The sequence below is a fragment of the Globicephala melas genome, chromosome X (genome assembly GCF_963455315.2).
Source record: "Globicephala melas chromosome X, mGloMel1.2, whole genome shotgun sequence".
Classification (NCBI taxonomy): Eukaryota; Metazoa; Chordata; class Mammalia; order Artiodactyla; family Delphinidae; genus Globicephala; species Globicephala melas.
In genome coordinates this window covers 116,381,665-116,407,573 of record NC_083335.1, presented here as the reverse complement: position 1 = coordinate 116,407,573, position 25,909 = coordinate 116,381,665, and the positions used below count along the sequence as shown (strand labels likewise).

Sequence of the window (25,909 nt, the reverse complement as noted above, 5' to 3'; positions counted from 1 at the left end):
TGTGCGTGGTGGGCTAGTTAGCAGCATCCCTGCCTTGAACTGAACAGACGCCAGAGCACCCTTCCCTGTTGTGACGACCAGTAATGCCTCCGGACATTGCCAAATGTCCTGCAGGGAAAAATCACTCTGGTTGCGAGCCACTGGTCTGTGCATAACTCTACCTAGAGAACAGCTCTGGGCTCAAACCATGTGACATCCGAACTATAAAACATTCACATTTTCCCACTTGTCACAATACTCACTTTATACCCCATCTCAGTTTTTGTTTTAAAGAGAACAATATAAAAATGTTTACGAATTGTTAAGCCTTCATATATAACGTTGAATTTTGGACACAGTAACAATTCCCTTCAATTTATAAAGAAATGCGAGTCTGCCTATAGCTATCTTTATACCAAATTGCTAATTACAGGGAGGGGAATATAGCAAGTTCCTTGAGTAAACAGCCTTCTATTTCTTTACATGCAGTTCTTTTTCTCCTTTGATGGTGGTGATGATGGCGGGGAACACCAGATCGAGTCATCTGGCATCTGAGGGTGAACAGCTGTGTAAGTGGAGTGTCTTTAGCATTCAGGGAAGACTCAGGGGACACCATTTCTTCTTCTTCTTTAGTTTTTTTAAAGAGGGCAAAACAGTGTGGATGAAGAGACCTACTGGCCAGCCCTCCATTGGCCAGAACAAGAGACCTGGCCAGCCCTCCATTGGCCAGAACGAGGATTCAGGAGGAATTTGCAGGAAGACAGTTTTGTCAACAAATGGAACTCTTCAGCAACGGAATGAGCTGCCTCACAAAAAAAGCACTGTTCACTGTGGCCTCTATCTTGCATGCTCTCTGTCTTGCATCCCTCACTCTGGTGGAAGCCATGGCATGAGAAGCCCTTTGCAAAGGGCTATGTGGTGAGGAACTGGAGTCTCCAGCCAGCAGCCACATTGATCTTCCGGCCTGCTCATGATTTCAGATGACTGCAGCCCTGGCTCAGGTTGATGGCAACCTCACGAACCAGAACCTGAACCAGAACAACCAGGATAAGATGGTCCCAGAAACTGTGTGAGATAAGAAATGGTTTTTTTTTTTTGCGGTGCGCGGGCCTCTCACTGCCGTGGCCTCTCCCGTTGCGGAGCACAGGCTCCGGACGCGCAGGCTCAGCGGCCATGGCTCACGGGCCCAACCGCTCTGCGGCATGTGGGCTCTTCCCAGACCGGGGCACGAACCCGTGTCCCCTGCATCGGCAGGCGGACTCTCAACCACTGCGCCACCAGGGAAGCCCATGTTTGTTATGTTTTTAAAAGAAGAAAAAAAAAGATGCTCGGCTAAATGCATGTAGTATCCTTGATGGGACCCTGGAACATAAAAAGGTTGTTAGTGGGGAAACTGGTGAAATCTAAACAAAGTGTGTAGTTTGGTTGAGAGTAACATGCCAATGTTGGTTTCTTAGCTGTGATAAGTGTATCAAGGTTATAAAAGATGTTATCATTAGGGGAAACTGGGTGAGGGGCGTCTGGGAACTCTGTATTATCCTGATAACTTTTCTGTAAATCTAAAATGATTCCAAAATACAAAATTTATTTTTAAAAAAGCCCTTTCTCCCAGGCACTGGATGTATTCAAACAAAGGTTGAAGACTCATTTGTCAAGCATGTGAGGAAGTGGAGGCTTGCACTGTTCACTGAAGAACTTCTAAAACACGGACTTGGGAGCTGAAACTTACGGCGAGAAGGTGACTCACATGCCAGAGTTTCTGATCTGGCTGAAACTATTGGAATAATCTTCCTATTCACATCTCCCTGATCTGAAAGAAAACATGTGTCCAGGCCAATATAAAGCATCCATCAGATCTGCCATTCTGTGTAGCATGTTTTCTGGAAGGGAGTGGACAGCTGAGAGGCCTGACCAGACCTGTTTTTATGGCTCTGGTGATGTCTTCCTATGTGGCTCATTAGATTCTCTTCAGATACCTCCTATTTCTTGGGTTCTCTAAATCCCTTTTCTGCTTGAGTTATCCCGACTTTGTGCCCATCACTGGCATCCAAGAACACTGCTTAGCACAGAAATCTGTTTATTTTTCATGTACTGATGCCTATCCTAATAAACCGAAATATAGTTTTTAAATTATATATATGAAAGTACATTAGGTGAGTCACGCAATCTATGGCTGCCTTATAAAAGTGTTTACTAAAACGATTTAATTGTTTACCAAGACTAAAATTCATTCTTTAGTCTCATCTACATTCCCCTTTTGATGGCTCTCAAGCCACAGACCTCCCCCAAAGTAAAGCAAGCAGAAGACTAAACCAGATGTTTTATTTCTAGTTTGGAGGAGATTTGTCAAAGAAATAATATTATTTATGGCTCCTGGCACTTGAGGGCCATTCATTGGGCCCACACTCCAAGTCTAGTGTTTTCTAATAATTAATCTCATCAATGTAAGTTAATTTGGCCAAATAAATCAACATTGGAAAACACATAGGGACTGATGAGAGCTGGGCAACCAAAACCCCAGTCAAAATCATATCCCAGGGCTTCCCTGGTGGCGCAGTGGTTGAGGATCTGCCTGCCGATGCAGGGGACACGGGCTCGTGCCCCGGTCCGGGAAGACCCCACATGCCGCGGAGCGGCTGGGCCCGTGAGCCATGGCCGCTGAGCCTGCGCGTCCGGAGCCTGTGCTCCGCAACGGGAGAGGCCACGGCAGTGAGAGGCCCGCGTACCGCAAAAAAAAAAAAAAAAAATCATATCCCAGGAAAAGTCGGGCTGGACATTGGAGCCAGTTAATGCCATACCCATGCTCAGTGGAATGAATTCAAAATTGCCTCTGCTACTCTGAGTTGCCTGCTCCCTATTCAAAGTGCATCCCAAGAAAAGGAAAGGAGAGCAGCCCTGACAGGAGGGAGTAGTAGGTGCCAGGAAAGTGGCTACATCTGCTTCTTGGCAGGAACTGTGGCAACAATCCCAGGATAGGGGAACCAATAGGACCAGTGCATTACTCTGGCCTAAGAGTTACACTGGGATTAACCCCAGAGATTTAGGACACGAGCCAAAGCAGGGCTCTCTCCTCTACTCTAGAACAAGTAATCTCTAGTAAAGGGTGATGTGCCGCAGCACGTGATGAATTCCTTGCCTCAGGGATATTATTTATACCACAACAGTTAATCCATTCAAAGTGCATCTTCCCCCTGGAAAGTGGGCTCATCCTCCACAGATCGATCCATCCATTGCTCCATCTGTCCCTCCATCCAACATTAAGGATGAGACAGAGCTAGGTGTTAGTTATGAACCCAGATGAACAAGCATTGTCTCTGCTTTTGAGAAACTCAGAGTTTAGTGCTAAAGACAGATACATGGAAACCTCATTAAAACAAAAGGAAGAACTGCTTCAGTGGAGACGGTTACTAGGTGGTAGATCAGAAGCAAGAAGGCTGTCCTTGACGCTGCTTGGGAAGGCTAATGTTCAAGTTCAGTCTCTTACAGGATGAAGTTGCCCTTCTCAGGGGCCTTTGAATTTTGCTGGGGATTTCTCCCAGTAAGTCACACAGTGACGGCTTAGTCTAGGAAATCCTTTCCCATCCTAAGCCTCTTAATGTTTTATTCCTAGCAATCCAAACTTTTATCAAGCAAGCATTCTACTGATGAAAAAAGATGAGAAAATCACAAATTCAGGAGTGGACTGACAGTTTCTTTAGTGGGAACTAGGGCTTAAGAGAGTGAAAAAGAAGAATCCTGGAAGAAAACAATCTACACGGACAAAGTGGAAAACAATGTACTCAAGCCCAAACTGGTCCTGCCTTTCAGCCAACTTTGAGCCTCACTATATATCTTCCATGCTATAGACTGTTGGTTATTTAATCAAATCTATAGGTCAAAATTTCCATTTATATATCACCTCATCCTTAGCAGTTTTTCCATTAACCTTGATTGAAATAGAAAGCAGGTAGAAACAGGGTGATTGAGTCATTCTTCTTGGTTTAAATCCCAGTGAATCAAACACTGTTTCTTCATCCTGCTAGCACCTTGTGGATTAGAGTTTTCAAAATCTGTTTCCAAAGTGTCTGTTTCTTGGGGAAAGAAATATTTATGGTATTCTTAAGCAATGCAGATGCCTCTCCTTAGAGCCGAGGCTCCCCAAACGACTTGAGGAATGTAGTAATCCCCATAGTTTACATGTTGAAGTGGTGGTGAAATTATCAAAGCTGTGGGCAGAAAATAAGAACATTCTGTGAGTCTCTGACTGTTGTAAGAAAGTCAGTTCTCGGAGGTCACCATGCTTCCAGCTAAATTAAACACTAAGAAACCTTTCCCGTTTTCTGTAAATTATTTGGCAAGGTAATTCGTTCTGAAACTTTTTCTCAAGAGGAAAAAAAAAGACCTTGTAGATTCTTGAACCTCTAAACAAGTGTGTTTCTGTTACAGAAAATCATTGAGATATTTGATTTGTTGAGCACGTTTCGTTATTCTATCAAAACGTGAGGTAGGGAAGTTGTTTGCCTGGCTTGGATGCCATGGGTTTAAGAGCTCAACGATGGTTTTTCTTTAGCCAGGCATTCTTTGTAATCACTGCTTACTGTAATAACTGGTCGTGAACAAATTATGCCCTAGAAGGATCTTTTCCTTTCTGTCATTTTTTCCACTTTCAAGTGTTATGAGTTAAAAAAAAAAGGGGGGGGGGAGCTATAAGCTCGTGTTCCAAAGGAGGAGCACTGCTGTTACCTCTTCCCAAACTAGGAGCTCGCCTGTCCTTCCAGGCTCTTGAATTTGCATCTCTTATTGCACATACCCTAAGTTGAAAACAGTATTTTTAACTTAGTCTATGGAGGTCTTGTATTTGCAGAGACAGAAGTTTCCAAATATCAGAGCAAGAAAAATGGCTTTTGGCAAATCAATTCCTTAAGTTATATTTATTTCCTGGAGCGTAAAGGAAAGAAAGCAGGTGGGAGGACAAAAAGACAGAAAGCACTCATCCCAAAGAAATGCCCTGGATTGTTAACTCAGGGAAATTAATTGCAATTTAGAGGAGTTTCAGCATTACACATTTTAAAGCCAAAGCCTGCAGGTCTAGTTGAAAAGGTAGAGTCAGACAAGGGTATTGACACATGGTGTGATTTTTGACCTAAGGGGCTAATGCTACCTACCTTCTTTTTGACAGATATCGTTTTATAATGAATAAGTAAGAAGGGAATCAATTATCTTTAAGTCATAGACTTTAGGCCTTGGAAACTCCTCAAAATTTCTGCTGGTTGCTGCCATGAAAACAGCTCTCATAGATTCAGTAACTGGACAGATGGTGCAATTAGACGAAAGCTGTTGTGTTTGATTATTCTTTGAGCCATTTGAAACAATTCTTTATGATATAGAAATAAATGTGCTATGATTGAATTTTTAATCCTTTCCATTCAATTTCTTAACAATTTCCGGAGCAACAAAAGCAAAGCACTCTGTCAGACACTAATGCAAATCAATATGCAAACAGTTTCCTCCCCGTTGCTTGTTTGCAATGGCAGAAGATGACACTGCTATTATGTACACCAATGGTTACTACTCTAAATCCATCTTTATTCTACTACACCCCCCCCCCACCCAATTTTTTCTTTCCCTATTTTGTTAGGTGCTCTCCCTCCGTGTGGTCATGCACCCTGGGATGAGTCCTCACCCCAGGCTCAGGAAAGGAAACTTAAGTCAAGCTAGTTCTTGTGATTTCTTTCTGCTTGCTGTATTGATCTGGGCACTGGCAACTGTTGCAATTCTAGGGATCGAGAAGGGAGGGAAGTCTGCTAGGAGGCAGCGGTGAAAATCCTTCTCTACTATTAAAAAGATACTTGCTGAAGAGTCACTGCTCTTCTCTGCCTCTTCGTGCTGCCATAGAAGCAGTGATGCCGGTGGCTGCTGCAGTCATTTTGTGACAATGAGGGAAGCCAGCCAAAGAACAAAGTGACCCATGATTATGGCAGAGAAAAAAGGTGGAAGGCCACTGAATTTATGTCCTGGAACTAGCCTATCTGTGGGCTCCTAGTGAAGTAATATAATCAATTTCTTTGTTATATAAGTCACTTTTGGTTTGGTTTCCATAATTTGCAGCCAAAGCATCTTAACGATGGATAACCCAAAACTCCAGTTGTGGGATGTGATTTTCCTACGTATATTTGCACCAGTCTTGTCATATAGTGCTAGATAGCCCTAAGAAAGACATCCCTAGAAGATCTGAATTTGTGTGTGTTGGGTGGCATCTAAGATAAGGAAGGAGGGTAAAAGCAGGAAGATCAGATTACAAAGAACTGTAAATTTGTAAATAAGTAAAGTCCTTAAAGAGAAAGACAGTTAAATTCTCAGTTATCAAACCAGATAGTAATAATAAAGTTAATAATCAACCCATATTGGAGACTGACTTCTTATTAAAGTCACCATCTGATGCATAACCGACATTCTATAACCTGCATGGTGGCATCAGCTGTTTGAGCAGCTCATTAAAATATTGACATTTCTTTCTTGTTTAGCTTCACCAAGGGAATTTACTGCTCACTTTGAAAAAAAAAATTTGATTACATATAATATAAACACTAAAACATCTGAGAGATATGAAAGTGTGATAATTAAAAAACACTCAATTATGGAAGAGTAAAACTAAGAGAGTGAAGAAATTGAAATGAATAGGATGGTATAATTGATCAACCACATGGATAATAACTGTAAATTACTATACCAAATTAATATTAATCTCTTCAATCAGAGGTCAGCAAGCTTTTTCTGTAAAGGTCCAGATAGCAAATATTTTTGGCTTTGTGGGCCATAGGGTCTCTGTCAAAACTACTCCACCCTGCTGTTATAGCACTAAAGTAGCCTTAGACAATGCCGAGACAAATACATAGGGCTGTGTTCTAATAAAACTTTATTTACAGAAACAGGCAGTGGGCTGGATTTGGCCTTTAGGCTGTAGTTTGCCCTCTCCTATCTTAAGTGAAGACCACCTTAAACTACTTTTCCAGAGCTTTCCACTTATAAAAAACTTTATAAACACCCACTGATTAAATTTTTAAATAATCTTGAGGGCTTAATTTCAAATTATCTAGAAAGTTTGATTGGTTTAAAAAACACTTGGTATTTAATTTCAGTTGTTACTATTTGCCTTTGTTTTTGCCCATGGAGAAACAAAGAAAAAAGCAAAAATGGAAGCTCCTATTCATATTTCAAGGATGGGACATTCTTCGTAATTATCAAGTTTACTTTTGGGCCATGATCCCAACGGAGAGAAGAGTGTAGTCTTGAAATCTCTGAAAGGTGCCAGAATATTTCACAAACTGCAATGACAAAAGTTTTGTCCAAGATGCCAAAGCCTTGTGCAATAATAGCCGCTACTCCAACAAAGATACATCCGTATGTGTAAATGTGGCCAGTAGGGACAAGACCTCAGCTAGAAAACTATATTGTCTAAGAACATAAAGGAAGCCATTTGTGAATATGACGGCACAAAACATATGGCTTAAGTAAGCACAGACTATTGTAATGGCTTGCCTGCTTGGCACAGAACAGAATCAAACAGCAGCACGCACTTGAGAACGTGACATGGAAAAGCCCTGGGGTACAGAGGAGAGCACCCAAGAAGAAACTTTCAACGACAACCTGCAGGGAAACCTCTCGTCATTCCTGGGTTTCATTGGAACAGGTGGATGAAGCAGCTTCTACCTGTAAGGGTCACCAAAAGTAACTTGGACAGGACGATATCCACTGCTCTGATGTGTCTGTGCTTTCTCTGTCGACAGATTAAGAACTCCTTGAGGATGTGGACTACTTTTAACATGAGAGCAGTGAGGCAGCACGGGAAGCCCCTGGATGGTACGCCAATGTTGGGCTCTAGATAGAGAAGGTACTAGATGCTTACCAAGGGTCTAGCCTAGGTTCCTTTCTGTGGCCCTAGGGAACCAATGCCCCATCCACCTTACCAAGGCCCTAAGAGCCACAGCAGGGAACAAGTGAAAGGTTTCCCTGCTGCCAATTTTGTTCTTTTCTTCTGGATCGCCTCTTTTCCATTCCATCTGCCTTTCAAGATTGCGATATTCAAACTGTGGGTCATAACTTATTAATGAATCATGAAAACTTAGCATGTCATGACAAGCGTATTTTAGAAAATGATATACAATCAAACAGAAGACAATAGGAGAGAACATTATAGAGGATATCAAAGTGTATCTCAGATAACAATAAACACCATCTGGTTCATGTGTTTGCTGGGCTGAGATGTAAAATAAAAGATACAACTAGCTCTATAGCTCACACACTAGAGACGTTTGCTGAGGGCCGCTGAGCCCAGTGGTCTAACATTATTCTTTGATCACCCTATTTGGGGATGTTTGTCTCCTATCAGCATTTGTACCTACACTGAGGTTTGTGGATTTTACCCCAGGTTGCAACTTCAACTTTACTTACACAAAAAGCTTTGATAAACAGTTCTCGTGCTTCACCTCTTCAAATGGACAATGACGGCAGGGATAACATAGAAATTGGACAGCTATAGTTTCTGTCTAGGGTTGTTGCATAAACACCCAAGCTCAATCTCCTTGCCCATCAGGTTGCCCTTATTTTTAAAATCAACATTCGAATCACAAACCAAAGACAGCTGCAGTGTTAGCCAACCAAGAATATCATTTTCTTGATTTCATTGAGTTGTTTACTTGGGGTTTACACTGCCTGAGGGACAATGGCGAGGGACCACTTTATATAGAAGCCATATAACAGCAATTTTGAGGCATAGGAGTATTCTTTTATTAGACTATTGCCCACATGTTCTTAAACCATCAGCTATTCCTCATTCCATGAGACTGTTCTTAAAATACATAAACGAAGCCTTTCTCAATTGTGATATCGGAAATTAAGTGAAGAAAAAAAGCACTAAAGAAAACTTGAACATGCATTTCTCTCTTATGAAACCATTCCGCTTTAAATACTTAGTTTCCATTATAGTGAGATAAAGGCTACACTAAGCGGCTTTACAGATTGGGCGTAAGTCAGTCACTTCCTTTTATTTTACCTTAGACCACAGGTGAGCCATTTTTTCCTGTAAAGAGCCAGACAGGAAATGTTTGAGACTCCCTGAGGCATATGGACTGTCACGACTATTCAACTCTGCCATCGTTGCTCAAAAGCAGCCACAGATGATACGTAAATGACTAAGCATAGCTGTGTGCCAATAAGATTTTATTTACAAAAACAGATGGTGAGCTGGGTTTGGCCAGTGGGCCAGTTCACTAACCCCTGCCTTAGACCATTGGTATTAAATGCTATCAAAATAACATTAATTGAATCTGATACATAAACGATACTCCGTTGATGTGTTCTGAATACATGAAAAGTTCATGAAGGCCATTAGGCGTCGCTTAAATATTCGACCATGGTCTCTGCATTTGTTTCCTGGGTCTGCTGTTAAGGATTGAGCCATTTACAGACTAGAAACTCTGATCCAAGAGCTTATGCAAATGTATAAATGTGCCACATCTTCTTTATCCATTCATCTGTCAGTGGACACTTAGGTTGCTTCCATGTCCTGGCTATTGTAGATAATACTGCAATGAACATTGTGGTACATGACTTTTTGAATTATGGTTTTCTCAGGGTATATGCCCGGTAGTGGGATTGCTGGGTCGTACGGTAGTTCTATTTCTAGTTTTTTAAGGGGTGGGATAGGGAGGGTGGGAGGGAGATGCAAGAGGGAGAGGATATGGGGATATATGTTTATGTATTGCTGACCACTTTGTTACACAGCAGACACTAACACACCACTGTAAAGCAATTATACTCCAATAAAGACGTTAAAAAAAAAAACAAAGAGCTCATGCCAAGAGCTGCCTTTGACGGGTAGAAACATTCCATGGTCGCCTCCATGGGGCAAACTCAAGCTCACAGGGAAAACTCTATTGATAGATATGATCCCTCCCACCGAAAGGCCTCCTGATTTCTACCACTAGGTTCTCTATAGCATCTTCAAAATTCCCTTTTTGAAATATCAAGTTTAGAAGGGGTAACAAATTAATAAGCTCATCAGTCATCTTAAAAGGTTTATGTAAATCTTATTAGTTTTTATTTTGCTTGTCTCCTGGTTGAATAGATATAGAGGAGGGAGGAGCCACAAGACTGGAGAAACCTAGGTTCCTGCATAACTGTGTGGAACACTCTCCCCTCCCAATCCTCATGGCCAACCTGCAGTGGATGGTGCCTGAGCAAGAAAGAAACTTTAATAGTACTAAGGTACTAAACGGTTAGCCTATCTCGACTAATACAAGTATATATCTGTGAGATACATTCCCAGAAGTAGCATTATTGGGCCATTTAAGAGTTAGATGTTGCCAAATCGCCTCGTAAGTTGCTGCAACAATTATAGTCCTATCAACAGTACATGAGTGTCTGTTTTCCCAGAAAGTATACCATCCAACTTTTGGAGCCATTCCTGTCTAAGAGAAAAAAAATTCTCCTTGACATTGAGCTTGCATTTCTTGAATGAATATGAGGGTGAGAGCATCTTTACAAATATTTATAAATCATTTGAATTTCTTTTTCTGTGAGCGGCCTATAATTTGTCCACATTTTAATTATGTTCTTTCTCATTAATTTGTAATAAAGCTTTGTATCATAGAGAAGTTAGCCTTTAGTTTGTCAAATGTGTTGTAAATTTCGACTTCATTTATTTATTCACTTATTTATTTGCCACACAGATGATTCTATTTTTTTTTAACGTAGTGAAACAGGTCACTCTCTTTATGTTTTCTGGGTAGTGCCTTCCTCCATGTACAAATATATTAATATCTAGCTATGTTTTGTTTTGGTGCATTTATAGTTTCATTTTTTAAATCTTCAAATCTTCCTTCCACATCAGTTTATTTGGATGTAAGGAGTAAGGTCAGAATCCTGATTTTTCTCCTCAATGGCTGTCTCATTGTCACAAATACAATACTAAGCCATCATTTCCCCCTGACAAGAAATGCAATATTTATGTCATAAGTTCTCATTTATTTTAGCTCAGTTCTGAACCCTACTGTCTCCCATTGATCTACCTACTGTGAAGCAGTACAATATTCTTTTAACTGCTTTAGTTCTATGACATTTTAATAAATGGATAGGGATAATTTCCATTTGACCTCTTCTTCAGATTTTCCCCTGCCTACTTACTCTCATATAATTATTCGCCAAGATGATGTTTAGATCAATTTAGTGATATTACAAAAACAAATTCTGTCGGTATGTTTTTTGGAATCACATTCAGTTTATAGATAATTTACGACACAATTTACGTCTTTATATTGTTGATTCTTTTTATTCAAGAAAAATATGTCTTTTATATTTATTTCTGACTTCTCATTCAACTTAGAGTCCATAGTCTGAGATTATAATCATTCCCTTGAATACTGTATTAGTTTCTTAGGGCTGCTGTAACAAATGACCACAAACTTAGTGGCTTAAACAACTCAAATTTATTATCTGACATTTCTGGAGACAAGAAGTCTGAAATGGGTCTCACTGGGCTAAAATCAAGGTGTCAGCAGGGTTGCATTCCTCTCTAGAGGCTCTAGGGACAATCTGTTTCCTTGCCTTTTTTAGCTTCTAGAGGCCTCCTGCATTCCTTGGCTCATGGCCCCTTCCTCCATCATCAAAGCCAGCAACACTACATCTCTCTGACCATTCCTCCAAAGTCGTATCTCTCTCAGATGGGAAAGTTTCTCTGCTTTTTCGTACTCATGTGATTAGTTTGGACCCTCCCAGATAGTCCAGGATAATCTTGCTGTCTCAAGGACCTGAGTTGATCACATCTGCAAAGTTCGCTTTGGCATGTGAGGTAAATATTCAAAGGTTCCAGGCCATCTTTGAGGGGTCCAGTATTCTGCCTACCACAGATATACTCTCAACTGCCATGTCCCTCTCTACCATTATTGAACTCAACCAGAAAATCCTAACTCTACTGAGAGGAAATTTGGATTAAACAGGGCTGGGAAACTCAAACTACAAAATGGTGTGTTTGCTTTAGCAGTGTTTAGCTGCCCAGATGTTTATTTTGCAATTTAAATTCCCAGCTACTAACCTCAAATAGACCTTTAGGGCTGCCCTGCAATCCTGCAACATTGCTGGTCCATCAGCTTCCCTCTTTTCCATTCCTCTCCTCTTTCCTCAAACCTCTAGGACCTCCTTCCCAGCGCCGCTCCTAGCAGATGAAATCGTTTCCTATTTTGCTGTGAGTGAAGAGGCAATCTGGAGTGAAATTCCATATGCTCTCCCATCATCTTCTAATCTACCTACATCTGTACCCATATAACCAATGTCCACCTACTACTAAAGCTCAGGAGGAGGTCAAACTCTCTACCTGTGCCTTGGATCCCACCACTGGGAATAACCCCAGTAATTTCCCAACCCACCAATCTTCTATTCTTCCCTCTCTATGGTGGATACCAGCAGCTGATGAATATGTTATATTATCATTCACCTGAGCCCTGGGAGCACCAGTCTCATAGAGGAAGAGGGTCCTCCAAACAGATACCCGTAAACAAATTCCTACAGTCATCCTAACGTGGCAAAGAACAAGAGTATGTTTCCATTTTCATTGTACTCACTATCTCATTAGGTTCTAGGCCCCGGCAACTATTTATGTTCCTGAGTAAATTATTCATACAGTGAATATGAACCCTGTTTAGAACCTCCACTTAGGGGTTTACATGGAACCAAGTGGCTACCCTCGGACCAGAGCTGCCATCATAGCACTCAGCACCGCCCATGCATTTGAAGGATCTTGGTAAACATTCAATGTCTATAATCATCTGCCCAAAACAATCGTTTCAGAACTCTTTGCTGATGTCTGTTTTTTCCACCCAGCCACCTAGTTCCTTCTCTCCTTCGTAAGTAAGAAATTATTTGTAAACCGTTAGCTCCTACTTTGATGGAAAATATCAAAATAACTCCTGTAACCCAAATATCTTTGCATATCTTGATAGAACAAATCTTTCCCTGAATGTACTAGGACCAACATAGTCTCATAAATAAGCAATGGAGACAGAGCTTCTAGCAGATAAGTTTTATAAAATTCTCTGTTTGGTAAAGGTTATTTATTTAGTGGACTCTATAAAAAGCACGAACAAAGAGAAACATCAAATTAACTGGATTTAAAAACAAAGCTACAAAGAATATTTTTTCCTTGGTATCTCATCTGATGTGCATCCAATCTGGTTTTCACATAACTTTTTAGAGTCATCATTCCCTTCACTATAAATTTGGTTTGCCAGAAACATTTCTATTAAAAATTTTTCTTAGGAACTGAAAGAACATCTGTTCTTGTAAAAGGGACACAGGACGATTGGGCCCCACCTGGGCCACCTTGTGAGTTAATGGGGAGGCGAGGGCAGGCCTCATCTCCACCCTAAAACCAAACCAAGACAAGATGAGGCAGAATGAGAAGGTCTTAGGGAGAAGCAGAAACCTGGCCTGATGGTGATTAGCACTCATTTTTCACCCACTGCCAAAGGGATTTTCTTCTTACTTGACCTGAGGATCTCTGTGTTACATTAGTATGAAAAGATATAACAGGGGTAGGAATTTCCTCTTGGAAGGAACTGGCTGTGGTTGTGGTGTCAAGTAGCACATGGTGAGGAAGCCAAGGGAGCCAGGCATCAGGCAGTGAAATGTGCCTGTCCACCAGCCTCTTGGCCTAACCTACCTCTCCCTTCTCCTGAACTCTTTCATGACCTCCAGCAGAGTCCGAGATTCCAGCTTAAAGAATGAAAGTGGCCCCTCTTGCCGCTTCTATTTAACACAATATTGGAAGTGCTGAACACAGCCATCAGACAAGGAAAAGAAATTAAAGGCATCCAAATTGGAAGGGAAGAAGTAAAACTGTCACTATTTGCAGAGGACATGATACTTTATACAGAAAACCCACCCAGGGACTTCCCTGGTGGCACAGTGGTTAAGAATCCTCCTGCCAATGCAGTGGACACGGGTTCCAGCCCTGTTCCGGGAAGATCCCACATGTCGCGGAGCAACAAAGCCCATGCCCCACAACTACTGAGCCGGTGCTCTAAAGCCCATGAGCCACAACTACTGAGCCCGTGGGCCTGGAGCCTGTGCTCTGCAACAAGAGAAGCCACCACAATGAGAAGCCCGCACACCGCAACGAAGAGTAGCCCCTGCCCACTGCAACTAGAGAAAGCCCGTGTGCAGCAATGAAGACCCAATACAGCCACAAATAAATAAATAAAAAAGAAACCCCTAAAGTCTCCACCAACATACTATTAAAACTAATAAATGAATTCAGTAAAGCTGCAAGATACAGGATTAATATACAGAAATCTGTTGCTTTTCTACACAGTAATAACAAACTATCAGAAAGAGAATGTGAAAATCAATCCCATTTAAAATCACATCAAAAAGAATAAAATACTTAGGAATAAACTTAACCAAGGAGATGAAAGACCTTGACTCTGAAAACTAAAACACTGATGAAGAAAATTGAAGATGATACAAAGAAATGGAAAAATAGCCTGTGCTCTTGGATTGGAAGAATTAATATTGTTATAATGGCCATACAATCCAAAGCAATCTACAGATTTAATGCAATCCCTGTCAAAATACCCAAGACATTTTTCACAGAACTAGAACAAATAATCCAAAAATGTATATGGAACCACAAAGACCTGGAGTTGCCAAAGCAATCTGGAGAAAAAAGAACAAAGTTGGAGGTATCACTTGCCCAGTCTTTAGACTATACTACAAAACTACAGTAATCAAAACAGCGTGGTACTGACACAAAACCAGACACATAGAGAGAGCCAAGAAATAAACCCACACACCTCTGGTCAATTAATCTCTGACAAAGGAGGCAAGAATATACAATGGAGAAAAGACAGTCTCTTCAATAAGTGGTGCTGGGAAAATTTAACAGCTACATGTAAATGAACGACATTAGAACATTTCCTCACACCATATACAAAAATAAACTCAAAATGGATTAAAGACTTAACTATAAGACCTGAAATCATAAAGCTCATAGAACATTCTTTGACATAAATCACAGCAATATTTTCTTGGATCTGTCTCCTAAGGCAAAAGAAATAAAAGTAAAAATAAACAAATGGGGCCTAATTAAACTTTTTGTTTTTGCACTGTAAAGGAAACCATTGACAAAAATGAAAAGACAACCTATGGAATGGGAGAAAATTTTTGCAAATGATATGATCAATAAGGGGTTAATATCCAACATATAAAAACAGCGCAACATCAAAAAAAAAAGCCCAATTTAAAAATGGGCAGAAGACATGAATAGACATCTTTCCAAAGAGGAAATGCAGATGGCCAAGAGGCAGATGAAAAGATGCTCAACATCGCTAATCATCAGGCAAATGCAAATCAAAATCACAATGAGACATCACTTCACACCTGTAAAATGGTTCTCATCAAAAAGTCTACAAGTAATAAATGTTGGTAAGGATATGGAGAAAAAGAAACCCTCCTACACTGTTGGTGGGAATGTAAATTGGTACAGCCCTGTGGAAAACAGTATGGAGGCTGCTAAAAATAGAAAACTAAAAATAGAACTACCATAAGATCCATGAATTCCACTCTAGTATATATCTGGAAAAAATTTTAAAAAGGTACATGCACCCCAATGTTCACAGCAGAATTATTTACAATTGCCAAGATATGGAAGCAACTGAAGTATTCACAACAGATGAGTGGATAAATAAGATGTGGCATATAGAGAGAATGGAATATTACTCAGCCATAAAAGAATGAAATTCTGCCATTTGAAGCAATGTGGATGGACTTAGAGAATCTTATGTTTAGTGAAATAAGTCAGACAGAGAAAGACAAATACTGTATGATATCACATATGTGGAATCTAAAAACTAAAACAAATGAATGTATATAGCAAAACAGAAACAGACTCACAGATACAGAAAACAAACTAGTGGTTACCAGTGTGGAGTGGGAAGGGAGAGGGGCAAGACTGGGGTAAGGGATTAAGAGATATAAAGTACTATGTAAAAAATAGGTAAGCAACAAAGATATATTGTACAGCACAGGGAATTAGAGCCATTATCTTGTAATAACTTCTTTTTTTCAACATCTTTATTGGAGTATAATTGCTCTACAGTGGTGTCTTAGCTTCTGCTGTATAACAAAGTGAATCAGCTATATGTATACATATATCCCCATATCCCCTCCCTCTTGTGTCTCCCTCCCACCCTCCCTATCCCACCCCTCTAGGTGGTCACAAAGCTCCAAGCTGATCTCCCTGTGCTATGCGGCTGCTTCCCACTAGCTATCCATTCTACATTCGGTAGTGTATATATGTCTGTGACACTCTCTCACGTTGTCCCAGCCCACCCCTCCCCGTCCCCGTGTCCTCAAGTCCACTCCCCATGTCTTATCTTGTAATAACTTTTAATGGAGTACAATCTGTAAAAATACTGAGTCACTATGATGTTCACTTGAAACTAATATAACATTGTAAATCAACTACACTTCCATTTTTTTAAAAAAAAGAATAAAAGTGGCCCTAAGAGCCATCATCCAATAAAAAGTTCCGTGTGGTCACTGTCTTTGTGCTACTCTTTCTAGTCAACAAAACCGAGCCTCCTACTACAGAGGTAAATTGCCCAAGCTCACATGTGGAGGGGGGAGGGGGTGACCGGACAAGTCCTCATATTCTGGTCTTCACACTCCCAAGCCAGTGCCCTTTCCATCGGACACAGGTGAGCCAAGAAAACAGCTCCACCAACACTGCTGTTGACGGAATGCGAGCACACGTGTTCATGTGTGTATTAAGGTTGCTCAGCCTCTCCACTTGGGCCCTTGGGCCCTGACAATGCTTGCTGTGGGGGACTGTCCAGTGTACTGCAGGATGTCTAACAGCATCCCTGGCTTCCATGCAGTAGATGTCAGCTGCGTCCTTCCTCCAAGCTGTGAAAACTGAAAGTGGAGCCAGACATTGCTGAATTTTACCTGGGGAATGGGGGAAAGCCATCCCTGGTTGAGAACTACGTATCTATGTGTATGTGTGTATATATGAAATGAATGATTTGATGAATATTCATGAAGCATCCCCTCAACTCCCTAAAAAAAGAAAACAAAGGAGAAGTTCTGCAGATACTGAAATCTTCCAAGGCAACCTTCTAGCTTTCAGATGCTTGCTATCCCTCTCCTGCTTTCCTTTAAGTTTTAGGCACAGCAGCCAATGTTGCGTTTTTACGGCAGGTTTACTCTATTTGTATAACATCACAGCTTTTCACTTCACCTCAAATTACCTTACGGCTACACACGAATACACATTAAAAAGTATCTTTATAGAAGATAGTCAACTTTCAGAAACAGGCTTTACAGATCAAAGGATTTCAAATACATGCTTCTCATCTTTATCAGAATCAGGATCTGTGTTTGTAAAAACATCAGACAACCAGGCCTGCACTGGCTCCAGTGTCATAGTGGTGAACCCCAACAGAGACAGGCCAGGTGAAAGACTGGATAAAAATGAGTTAACGTTGGTATAATCACTGATTCTGAGTTTGCATAAGGTCAAATGAGAAGTTTAACAGATGGTTAAAACATTCTTTTCAACTGCTTATTTTGAAATCATATTGAGATAGACATGGTTTTTCTTCTAACCCTTTAAGTTGACCTTTCTGAAACTTCTTTTTAAGTGTGCTGAAGCCACGTAGACCGTTGAGATACACATGGCTTTCCCCTTTAATGCCCCAAGTTGATCTTCCCTTTAAATACACATAATAGTCGACATGTAAACTGTCCCACTTGAACACATCTTTCAAAATGGTTGCCAGCGCCAGCCGGTGACCCAGAAGCTACAACTTCCTCCCTGTGTTAACAGTGGGGTTGAGAAGACTCTGCAGCTTGGGGCTGTGGCAGAGCAGACGTGTGACTTCCAGCATCCCCCATGTGATGGCAGATGGGGCCTTACCTTTGGGAATGGTGATCTGACAGCTCAGGTCACAGTCCTGCTGCAGCTGATAAAAAGCCACTTCCTGCAGCCGGGCTCGCTCCAGCTCTGAGAGGCTCTGGATGGAGACTGACCTCAGCCGTACGCTGCGACCCGACATACTGTTCCACGTGAAGTCACCCTGCAGATCAAGGGGAAGCACATCAAGGGTCACACAGTAATCTACGACTCGCAAGCCTCAGCCTCTCTCTCAATCGGTCATAACGTCAAGCAAACTTCATTTTCACGTTCCCAAATTGGCTCTCAACCCCTGAAATCAAATCCACTCTTACTTAACTGTGGATTTACTCAGTCAACTGCCAACATCAAAATCTGGAGTATCTGCTAGGTCATCTGATCCCATAAAATGATGCAAAGAAAGCTATGTGGGAAGATGCTTCAAGGGTCCTGCCTCCCCTCTCTCATGGGAACACATGGGAACTTTTCGGCTTTTCTTTCTCAGTAACAGGAAAAACTACCGCTAACTGCCATTGTGCGCACTAGACATAGGAGGGGAAACGTATACTGATAGCCTACCGTGTACCAACAAAGTGCCAAGGGCTCTTTAGTTACTTCCTCTATATAATAATACAATCTAGTATATTTATTATATATGACACAATATATTATTATTATATATAACTCATACTTACGATACATTATTGTAATATACACTTAGGATACATTATGTTGATATTATAGTAATATATAGTATATATAAATATAATATAATATAATATAGAATAAATTGAGGCTTAGGAAGGTTAAGTAGTTTTCGCCAAATTGTAAAACTTACAAGATTTGAAACTAACCAGGACTCCAGCTAAAACATCTTAGGCTTTTAAATTCTATGCTAAATTGTAACCACTGAGTTTCTATTTAGAGCAGTCTAATGAGCTCTTTTGATCACAGTAAGTATAGAGATATGATCAATAAAAGCTACACATATTTACAGAGACGTTTGATGCTAAAATACTCCACATCGAAGAATCAAAGCAAAGATTCCCACAATCCTGAGGCTATCTGTGTGCTCACACACACACGTCTGATTTCACACCTCTGACAGTGAATATCTCTACCCTTGATGCAGACAGTGAGAAAACGATGACCTAAGAAACAATCCTTCACAATCCTCGGAAGCCCAATGTCCCCTCACTGAGGAGGAATTCCTACGAATCACAGATATCAACCAGGGCACAACAGCTGTGAAGAGGTATCTACTGCTTCGTTAACAATCAAGAAAAATTGTGGGAGAAGGAATAGTGCTGGGCCCTACAGACACTGCCAGGGACTTCTTGCGGATGTGGGGAACATTTAAGGAATCCCAGAAGACTTCACCATCCTCACTATTCACCTTAAAGAAGAGAGACAGAAAGGCTGGCCCCAGCGACTGCTAAGACACCTTTGTTCCCTACTGGTAGCAAATTCCTGCCTAGAAGGTTCATTCCAAAGAGTGAACGGCACTGTGTTAATTCTGTTATTTTTTTCCTCTTTATCTGGGATTTCACGGATTTATTTAACAAATGGAGATATCATACTCTAGTAGGGGCAGAAAATAAACAAGGGTAAGTAAAGAATGTAGCGTGTTAAGTAATGATAACTGCTAAGGAAGGAACAAAAAGCAGGGAAGGGGCCGGCAGTGTGAGTAGAGGACAGGGATTTACACTGTTAGGTGGAAGGGGTGGGAAAGACCTCACAGGGAAGTCCAGGTTTGAGCAGAGCTTCAAGGAGATGAGGAATTTTTGTTTGTTTGCCTTCACACCTGTGCATCTGCACCCAGTGGGTGAGAAGGAGGGGTACCAGGGACCCAGGAGGGGCACAGGGAACAGGGTGTGGGAATGCGTCAGGGCCGAGGAGTGAGTGCATAAATGTAGGCAAAGCGGGTAGGCTGCAGTCACGTTCGGTGAACTGAAGAACATTCTTCCAGGCCCAGTGTATTTTGGATTTTTTTCTTTCTTTTTTTTTTTTTTTTTGGTATAGCTGGACTAACCACAAGTTTAGACAGGAACTGGGGACTTAAGTGTTGGGTGTACCTCTCACTCACACCCTTTAAGATTAGGGCACCACAGGTACGACATCAGTGAATTGCTTTCCCCTCACCCAAATGGGAAGTTCCAGATGAGCTGGGGATTTTTAAATATGAAGTCTAGGTATCTAAGGGAGCCCGCGGCTGCTTGAAGTGTCAAAATGGAATTACATATCTATTCTTTAAATGCATTTAAAAATATGCCCTCCGACGGGCTCTAGTATCTGTAGCAGGGGTTGGCTATCTTTTTCTGTAAAAGGCCAGACAGTAAATATTTCAGGACTTGTGGGCCATGTGGTCTCTGTCAAAACTACTCAGATCTGCCTTTGTGGCATGAGAGCAACCGTAGACAGTTTATGAATGAATGGGTGTGGCTGCGCGCCAGTCAAACTTCATTTACAGAAACAGGTGGAAGGCTGGATTTGGACAGTGGGCTGTAGTTTGCCAACCTTTGAACAATAGCTCATGACTGAAATAAAATTAATCAATCCCTAGAAGACACATTTTATTTTTATTTAGTATGACCTCCTGCATAATTAATTCAAACGAAGTTCAATGAGCACCTATTACGTGCTAGAAACAGTATTAGGCTTGGGATTGTCAAAATGACAACACAGTCCTCGTTCTTTTTTTTTTGGGAACCAACTGACTCACATTGTAGTAAATACAAAGTAAAGCAATGATCGTGGCTTGAGCTGTCTGGTTCAGTGATCGGGCGGAACGTCACACACAAGCTCAGTCACTGCAAACAATGGTTTTCTGGCTGTGACCACTGGCTGTCACTTCTAACACAGTAGAATCATGTCAGGGGGAATGGAAAAAGTGAGCACCACTTCTTACCATGTTCTCCCTAGTACTGCCAGTCTCCCTCTGCCCCTGTGTTGGATACAGCAGAGACCACCCACCAATCAGCCCAAGGCAGGCCAACAGGGAGGGGCCAATCACTCTGTTCTCCAACTACAGACAGACTCACCTCCACAGCAGTACCTGTGGCCCTAGCCTGGACTCCTGTACAGGAGTCTGGCTCTGGCGGTGGCAGCTGGAAGAGGGTAATAGGACCTCCTGCTGAATGAAGGAAGTTGGGTGAATGAATGGGTCAGCTGCAGGGGTCACTTGCAAAGGGACTGGAGTGATAAGGAAAGAACTCATTCAGGCAGATACTTTTGATATCTCCCAAACCTGCCTGTGGCAGGAGGGGAAGCCATCTCCCATGGGAGAGGAGTCAATGGGGTGGAAGGCCATATTCTCACTACTGAGTCTTTGCAGGAGCCAGGGCTTCAAGGCACAAGGCTCCTGGTTCCTTCTCTCCACCACCCCCTCCACTCTCTCCACTCTCACTCCTTGTGCTGCTTCTTCTTTTTCTTCTTTGCTGCCTTGCTGTCTTTTGAAGTGTGCCTTGCCCTCTTGTGTGTCACTCTCAGAGTCCGAGCTGTCAGAGTCAGATGACTTCCTGTCTCTATGTTTCTTTTTCTCCTTTTCCTTCTTTCTTTTTCTAGAAGAATTTCTCGTGGGGTCAGGCTTTTCAAACTCTGCTGATTTTGCCTCTTCCTTCTCCTCTCTCTCATTAGGTATCAGAGAGTACTTGCTCCCACCTGGTTGCATGAAACAATGCTTTGCAAAGTGGCCTTTACAGCCACACTCCTTGCAGGTAGTGTTCAGGACAGCCTCGAGGGTGATCTTCTGCCCAGTGTAATCCTGGAAGGACTGCCTCTGCCTCTCTCATTGCTCAATGATAACGTTGTTGGCGTCAAGGTCCTTCCCAGTCCCTTGGTTGACAGCTTTCACGGAGAGGGATACTTTTATCCTTTCCCTTTTCATCTCTCGTCCGATAAGCTTCACCCACACCTTCTCTCCGACATCTACTATCTCAGAGGGCTTATCCACGCGACAGGATGACATGTGAGTTCGATGGACCAGACCTTGCTTCCGACAGCCTGGGATTTTGACTTGCCTCCACAGTCTGTCACCATAGCAACCTCTCCTTGGAAAATAGTGTAGAGAGCAGGCAAGTTCTCCATGGTCTCGGGTCTTCCTGAATTCATCCTTAATGTTCTATGGTTCCTCCATTTCTCTTCTGCTAAAGCTAATTCAAGTGTCTCGGTGTCAGCATCCGGTCTCCACGCCGCAGCCAGTCCTTGTTCTTAAGGAGTTACATTTTGGTAGGAAGAACACACTCGGTCCATGAAATACAGAGATTATGATACTAGGAGTAAGTACCAAGTGCAATGGGATGCCTAGGAGAAAGGCTTTGACATCTACCTGGGGATCAAGGAAAGCTTTATAAGAAGGCAGCGTTTCCCAGGAGACCTGTACATTGAATAAGAGGAATAAGGGTTTGCTCTGTAGAAATGCAACATTGGAACAAAGGTGCCAAGGCAAATGAATTTGAGAGAACGGCCTTGTTTGGGGGAAATTACAAGGCTAGACGGAAGGAAAGAGCAGGGGGCGAAGCCACGCAGAACTCAGGGCCATATCCTGGAGGGCTTTCTCGGCAGGCTTTGCAAAGCAGATTGGATTTATTCAGCAGGTGATGGCTAGTCATTAAGGAACCTTGAGTAAGAGAGGAACGTGATCAGATGACTGGAAACACATTTCCAAGGGAATTGAGGGAGGGTGCAAGCCAAAGATGCAGAGATCAGAAGAGCCACTGGGCTAGGTATGACGCTGATTCAAATTTGGACAGATAGGGAGATACGAAGAACCACGAGATGCCTGGGGACAAATTGTATGTAGTGGAGGGTAGGGAAGGAGTAATCTCGGATGACTTAAACACTTCTGGCTTGAGCAACTGGGAGGATGGTACACTAAATCACCAAGATGAGGAAGAGCAGAAGGGAGAAGAAAGACGTTCAAATGTGACATTCGGAAAGTGATATTTTATCTCTAAGAAAGAAAGAAAGAAAACACATGACCAAATCTGGCAAAACAGAATCAGGCCAGTTTGCATCTTTCTTGAGTCTTCATTTTCTTCTCCCAACTAGAACAGTTCCAACGCAATCAAGTAATACATAGTTCTGGAAACTGCTCACAAATGCCTACACTTAGCATAATGAAAAAGTGAAGATGTGATGCTTTCAATTTCTCTGAGTCCATTATACATCATAGCCCGTGGCTCTTAACTTCGTAGACTTTTAAAATTCTTTGGTAAATTTGGAATTATCAGCCAAAAGAGAGAAAAGGCTTGGTCTACTTGTAATGACTTGAATTTATGGAGTTGTTGTCTCCTAAGACTTTAGTTCTTATAGCAGCTGATGGCTCAGGAGAAGGCTACAGCCAAATCCCAGAAAGAGAAAAGAGTGTGGCGCTTTCTTGAAAGCAGGGCAGCTGCATTCATCAGGCTTTGGAAGAGTCATTTCACAAAGGAGGTAATACTGTCCCCAGAGCCAACTGGTTCTTAAACCCATCCTTAGCACATGGCTGAAAAAACAATTTTCTTGGGAGAGAAGGTCATCAAATAATTAACAAAGAGGGACTTCAAAGGTATCTCCAAAGCTACCTATTATCAAATGTGTGGCATCTTAAAAAATATCAGTTACATTTTTGATTATGGGTAATGGACCAAGATGCTTCATAATCCATTTTATACCGCAAACGTGAATAACTGAAGCCTGAAGTGTTCACACAGCCCTGGAAAAGTCTGGACGGGCCACTCCAGTTCATCACCCTCCACCCTCCGCCATCTCATTGTCTTTTGCCACCTGCCAATCAGCAGTCATGAATACATCAAATAATCTGCATCTTCCCCTGTGTCCCAATTTTCTCACCGCTCCCAATCTATATTTCTACCATTGTGAATTTTAATGATTTTTTTCAGATTAAGCACATGCGATTTCAACATGTTTTTTAAAGTTGGAAATACGTGAGGTCCATTTTTGGGAAATTATCAAATTAACACAATTAACTGACAGGTTAAAACCATATTCATTCATAGTATCTTGCGATAAAGTCAAGAGCTATCAGTGCCTGCCCTAAATGACATAGAACAGCGTTCTTCATTTTTATTTTTATCCTTAATGCAATATAGACATTTTGCACATACGGTCAAGTAAATGTCACAACACAATGGCCGGGAAACTCTGCGAACATGTCTTAAAACTACAGTTGTATTGCTTTTTAAGGCGTGATAATTTAGTGTTGGCTCACAATAAGTTACTTGGTCGAATGCATCCACATTCCTAATTTCAGTCTGCATCATCTTTTAAAATTAATTTGTTTAAAGAGTCCTTTCTCAAAACATTCACCCAAGGTTTATCCAAATTATCCCAAGGTTCAAATCAGAGTATTCGCAATGAAGTACCTAGAAGTCTAAAATCTAAACTCAGCCTGTTTCTCTTCCGCCTTCTCACCTCTCCCTTCAGGTTGCTACAGCTGAGGACGGAGTCCCCAGATGCGGCACCCGTGGGAACCACACAGACCAGAGCTGCGGGGAGTCGCCGAGCAAATCCATGAGGTTTCCACATCTCCTCAGTGGCCTCTTTCTAGAATTCCTAGGGGTCACAGTGTTTCTGGGCGTAAAATATGTTTGCCTTTATATTACGAAAATTGTCAAACATGAGGAAAGAAAGAGATGACACTAATGACCTCGCAGAGGTTCTGAGGCAGGTGTCTGCTCTGCCGTTGAGCACGCTTTTTTTTTGGTTTCCTGATTGACTGACTCATGCAGCCAGGACTGAGAACCACTGCGCTCCAGGGTTGATCAGATTCAGGTTGGGTTGCAGTAAGTCTGCTGTTCCTAGAAAATTCAAGAAGTTCGCCACCAAAGAAAGATGCAATTTTACCACAAGATGTTATTTTTTGAAACAAAATGTGAGCTTTAAGACACTCAGGAGTAAGCACCATCTGCTTTCCTTTATTGAACAACAACAACAACAACAAACGACTTGAACCAGACACTCAGATTCTAAAGCCTATGCTCTTAGCCACTACAATATCCAGGCTGGTGGATACAAAGCTTGAGATGCCCTTCAGCCTGCGTTTTGTTCTGCAGAGGTAGAGAGACGTATAGTATGGAGTTACTGGATAGGAGGTGTGGCAGACAGAATGATAAGACGGCCACATCTTAATTCCTAGAACCTGTGAATATGTTACCTTACCTGGCAAAGGGAACTTTGCAGATGGGATTAAGTTAAAGGATCCTGAGATAGGGAGGTCATTCTGGGTTATCCAGATGAGTCCAACGTAATCATAAGAGTCCTTACCAGAGAGAGGCAGAGGTGGCTCTGTGTGTGTGTGTGTGTGTGTGTGTGTGTGTGAGAGAGAGAGAGAGAGAGAGAGAGAGAGAGAGAGAGAGAGAGAGAGAGAGAGAGAGAGAGAGAGAGAGGGATTTGAGGATACTAGGCTGACAGCTTTAAAGACGGAGGAAGGAGCCATAAGCCAAGAAATGCAGGCAGCTTTTGCAAAAGCTGGAGAAGACAAGGCACACATTCCCCCCAGAGTCTCCAGAGGATGCAGCCTTTGATTTCAGCTGAGTGACACTGACCTCCAGAACTGTAAGACATTAAATTTCTCATGTTTTAAGTTTATGGTAATTTGTTACATCAGCAATAGGAAATGTAACAGAGAAGCAGTAGGAGGGAGCATTAGAAGAGAAGGTTGGTGAAGGTCAAGGGGATTGAGTTCAGATGAGGATAAGCTCCCAGACATTTAAGAAAGTAGGTGTTGACCTCCCATCAGATTTTTATCGCCCTCTTTCCTGGTGCTACAGTGCTGCTTCATACTACAGGCACCACCACCAATGATTTGAACTGGAGAGGTTCCAAGACTGGAATTTCGAAAGCACTTCCCCCACTAAATAGAATTTTAGAAAGTTACACATAGAAAATATTTCAGGCTTGTGGTTCATAGAGTCTTTGTCACAGCTACCCAGTTCTGCCAATGTAGCACAAAGGCAGCCATAAACCACGTGTAAACAAAAGTTCCAATAAAATTTTACTCAC

At 41.9% G+C, this 25,909-nt stretch overlaps 1 protein-coding gene and 1 pseudogene across 12 annotated transcripts in view; both read right to left on the bottom strand.

Annotated features, from left to right (window-relative positions):
* ARHGAP6 (Rho GTPase activating protein 6) overlaps positions 1 to 25,909 on the bottom strand; it is a 485,744-nt gene that overhangs the window by 68,460 nt on the left and 391,375 nt on the right. For all 12 annotated transcript variants that reach the window (XR_009560698.1, XR_009560700.1, XM_030845191.3 and 9 more), the window contains exon 2: positions 17,930 to 18,089. Coding sequence is in view for 10 of the 12 variants with exons in the window: in XM_030845191.3 (XP_030701051.1) it covers positions 17,930 to 18,089 (160 nt within the window). In the remaining 2 variants the exon portion in view is untranslated. The remainder of the gene's footprint in view (positions 1 to 17,929; positions 18,090 to 25,909) is intronic.
* Positions 21,308 to 22,096, bottom strand: LOC132594541 (zinc finger CCHC domain-containing protein 17 pseudogene; annotated as a pseudogene).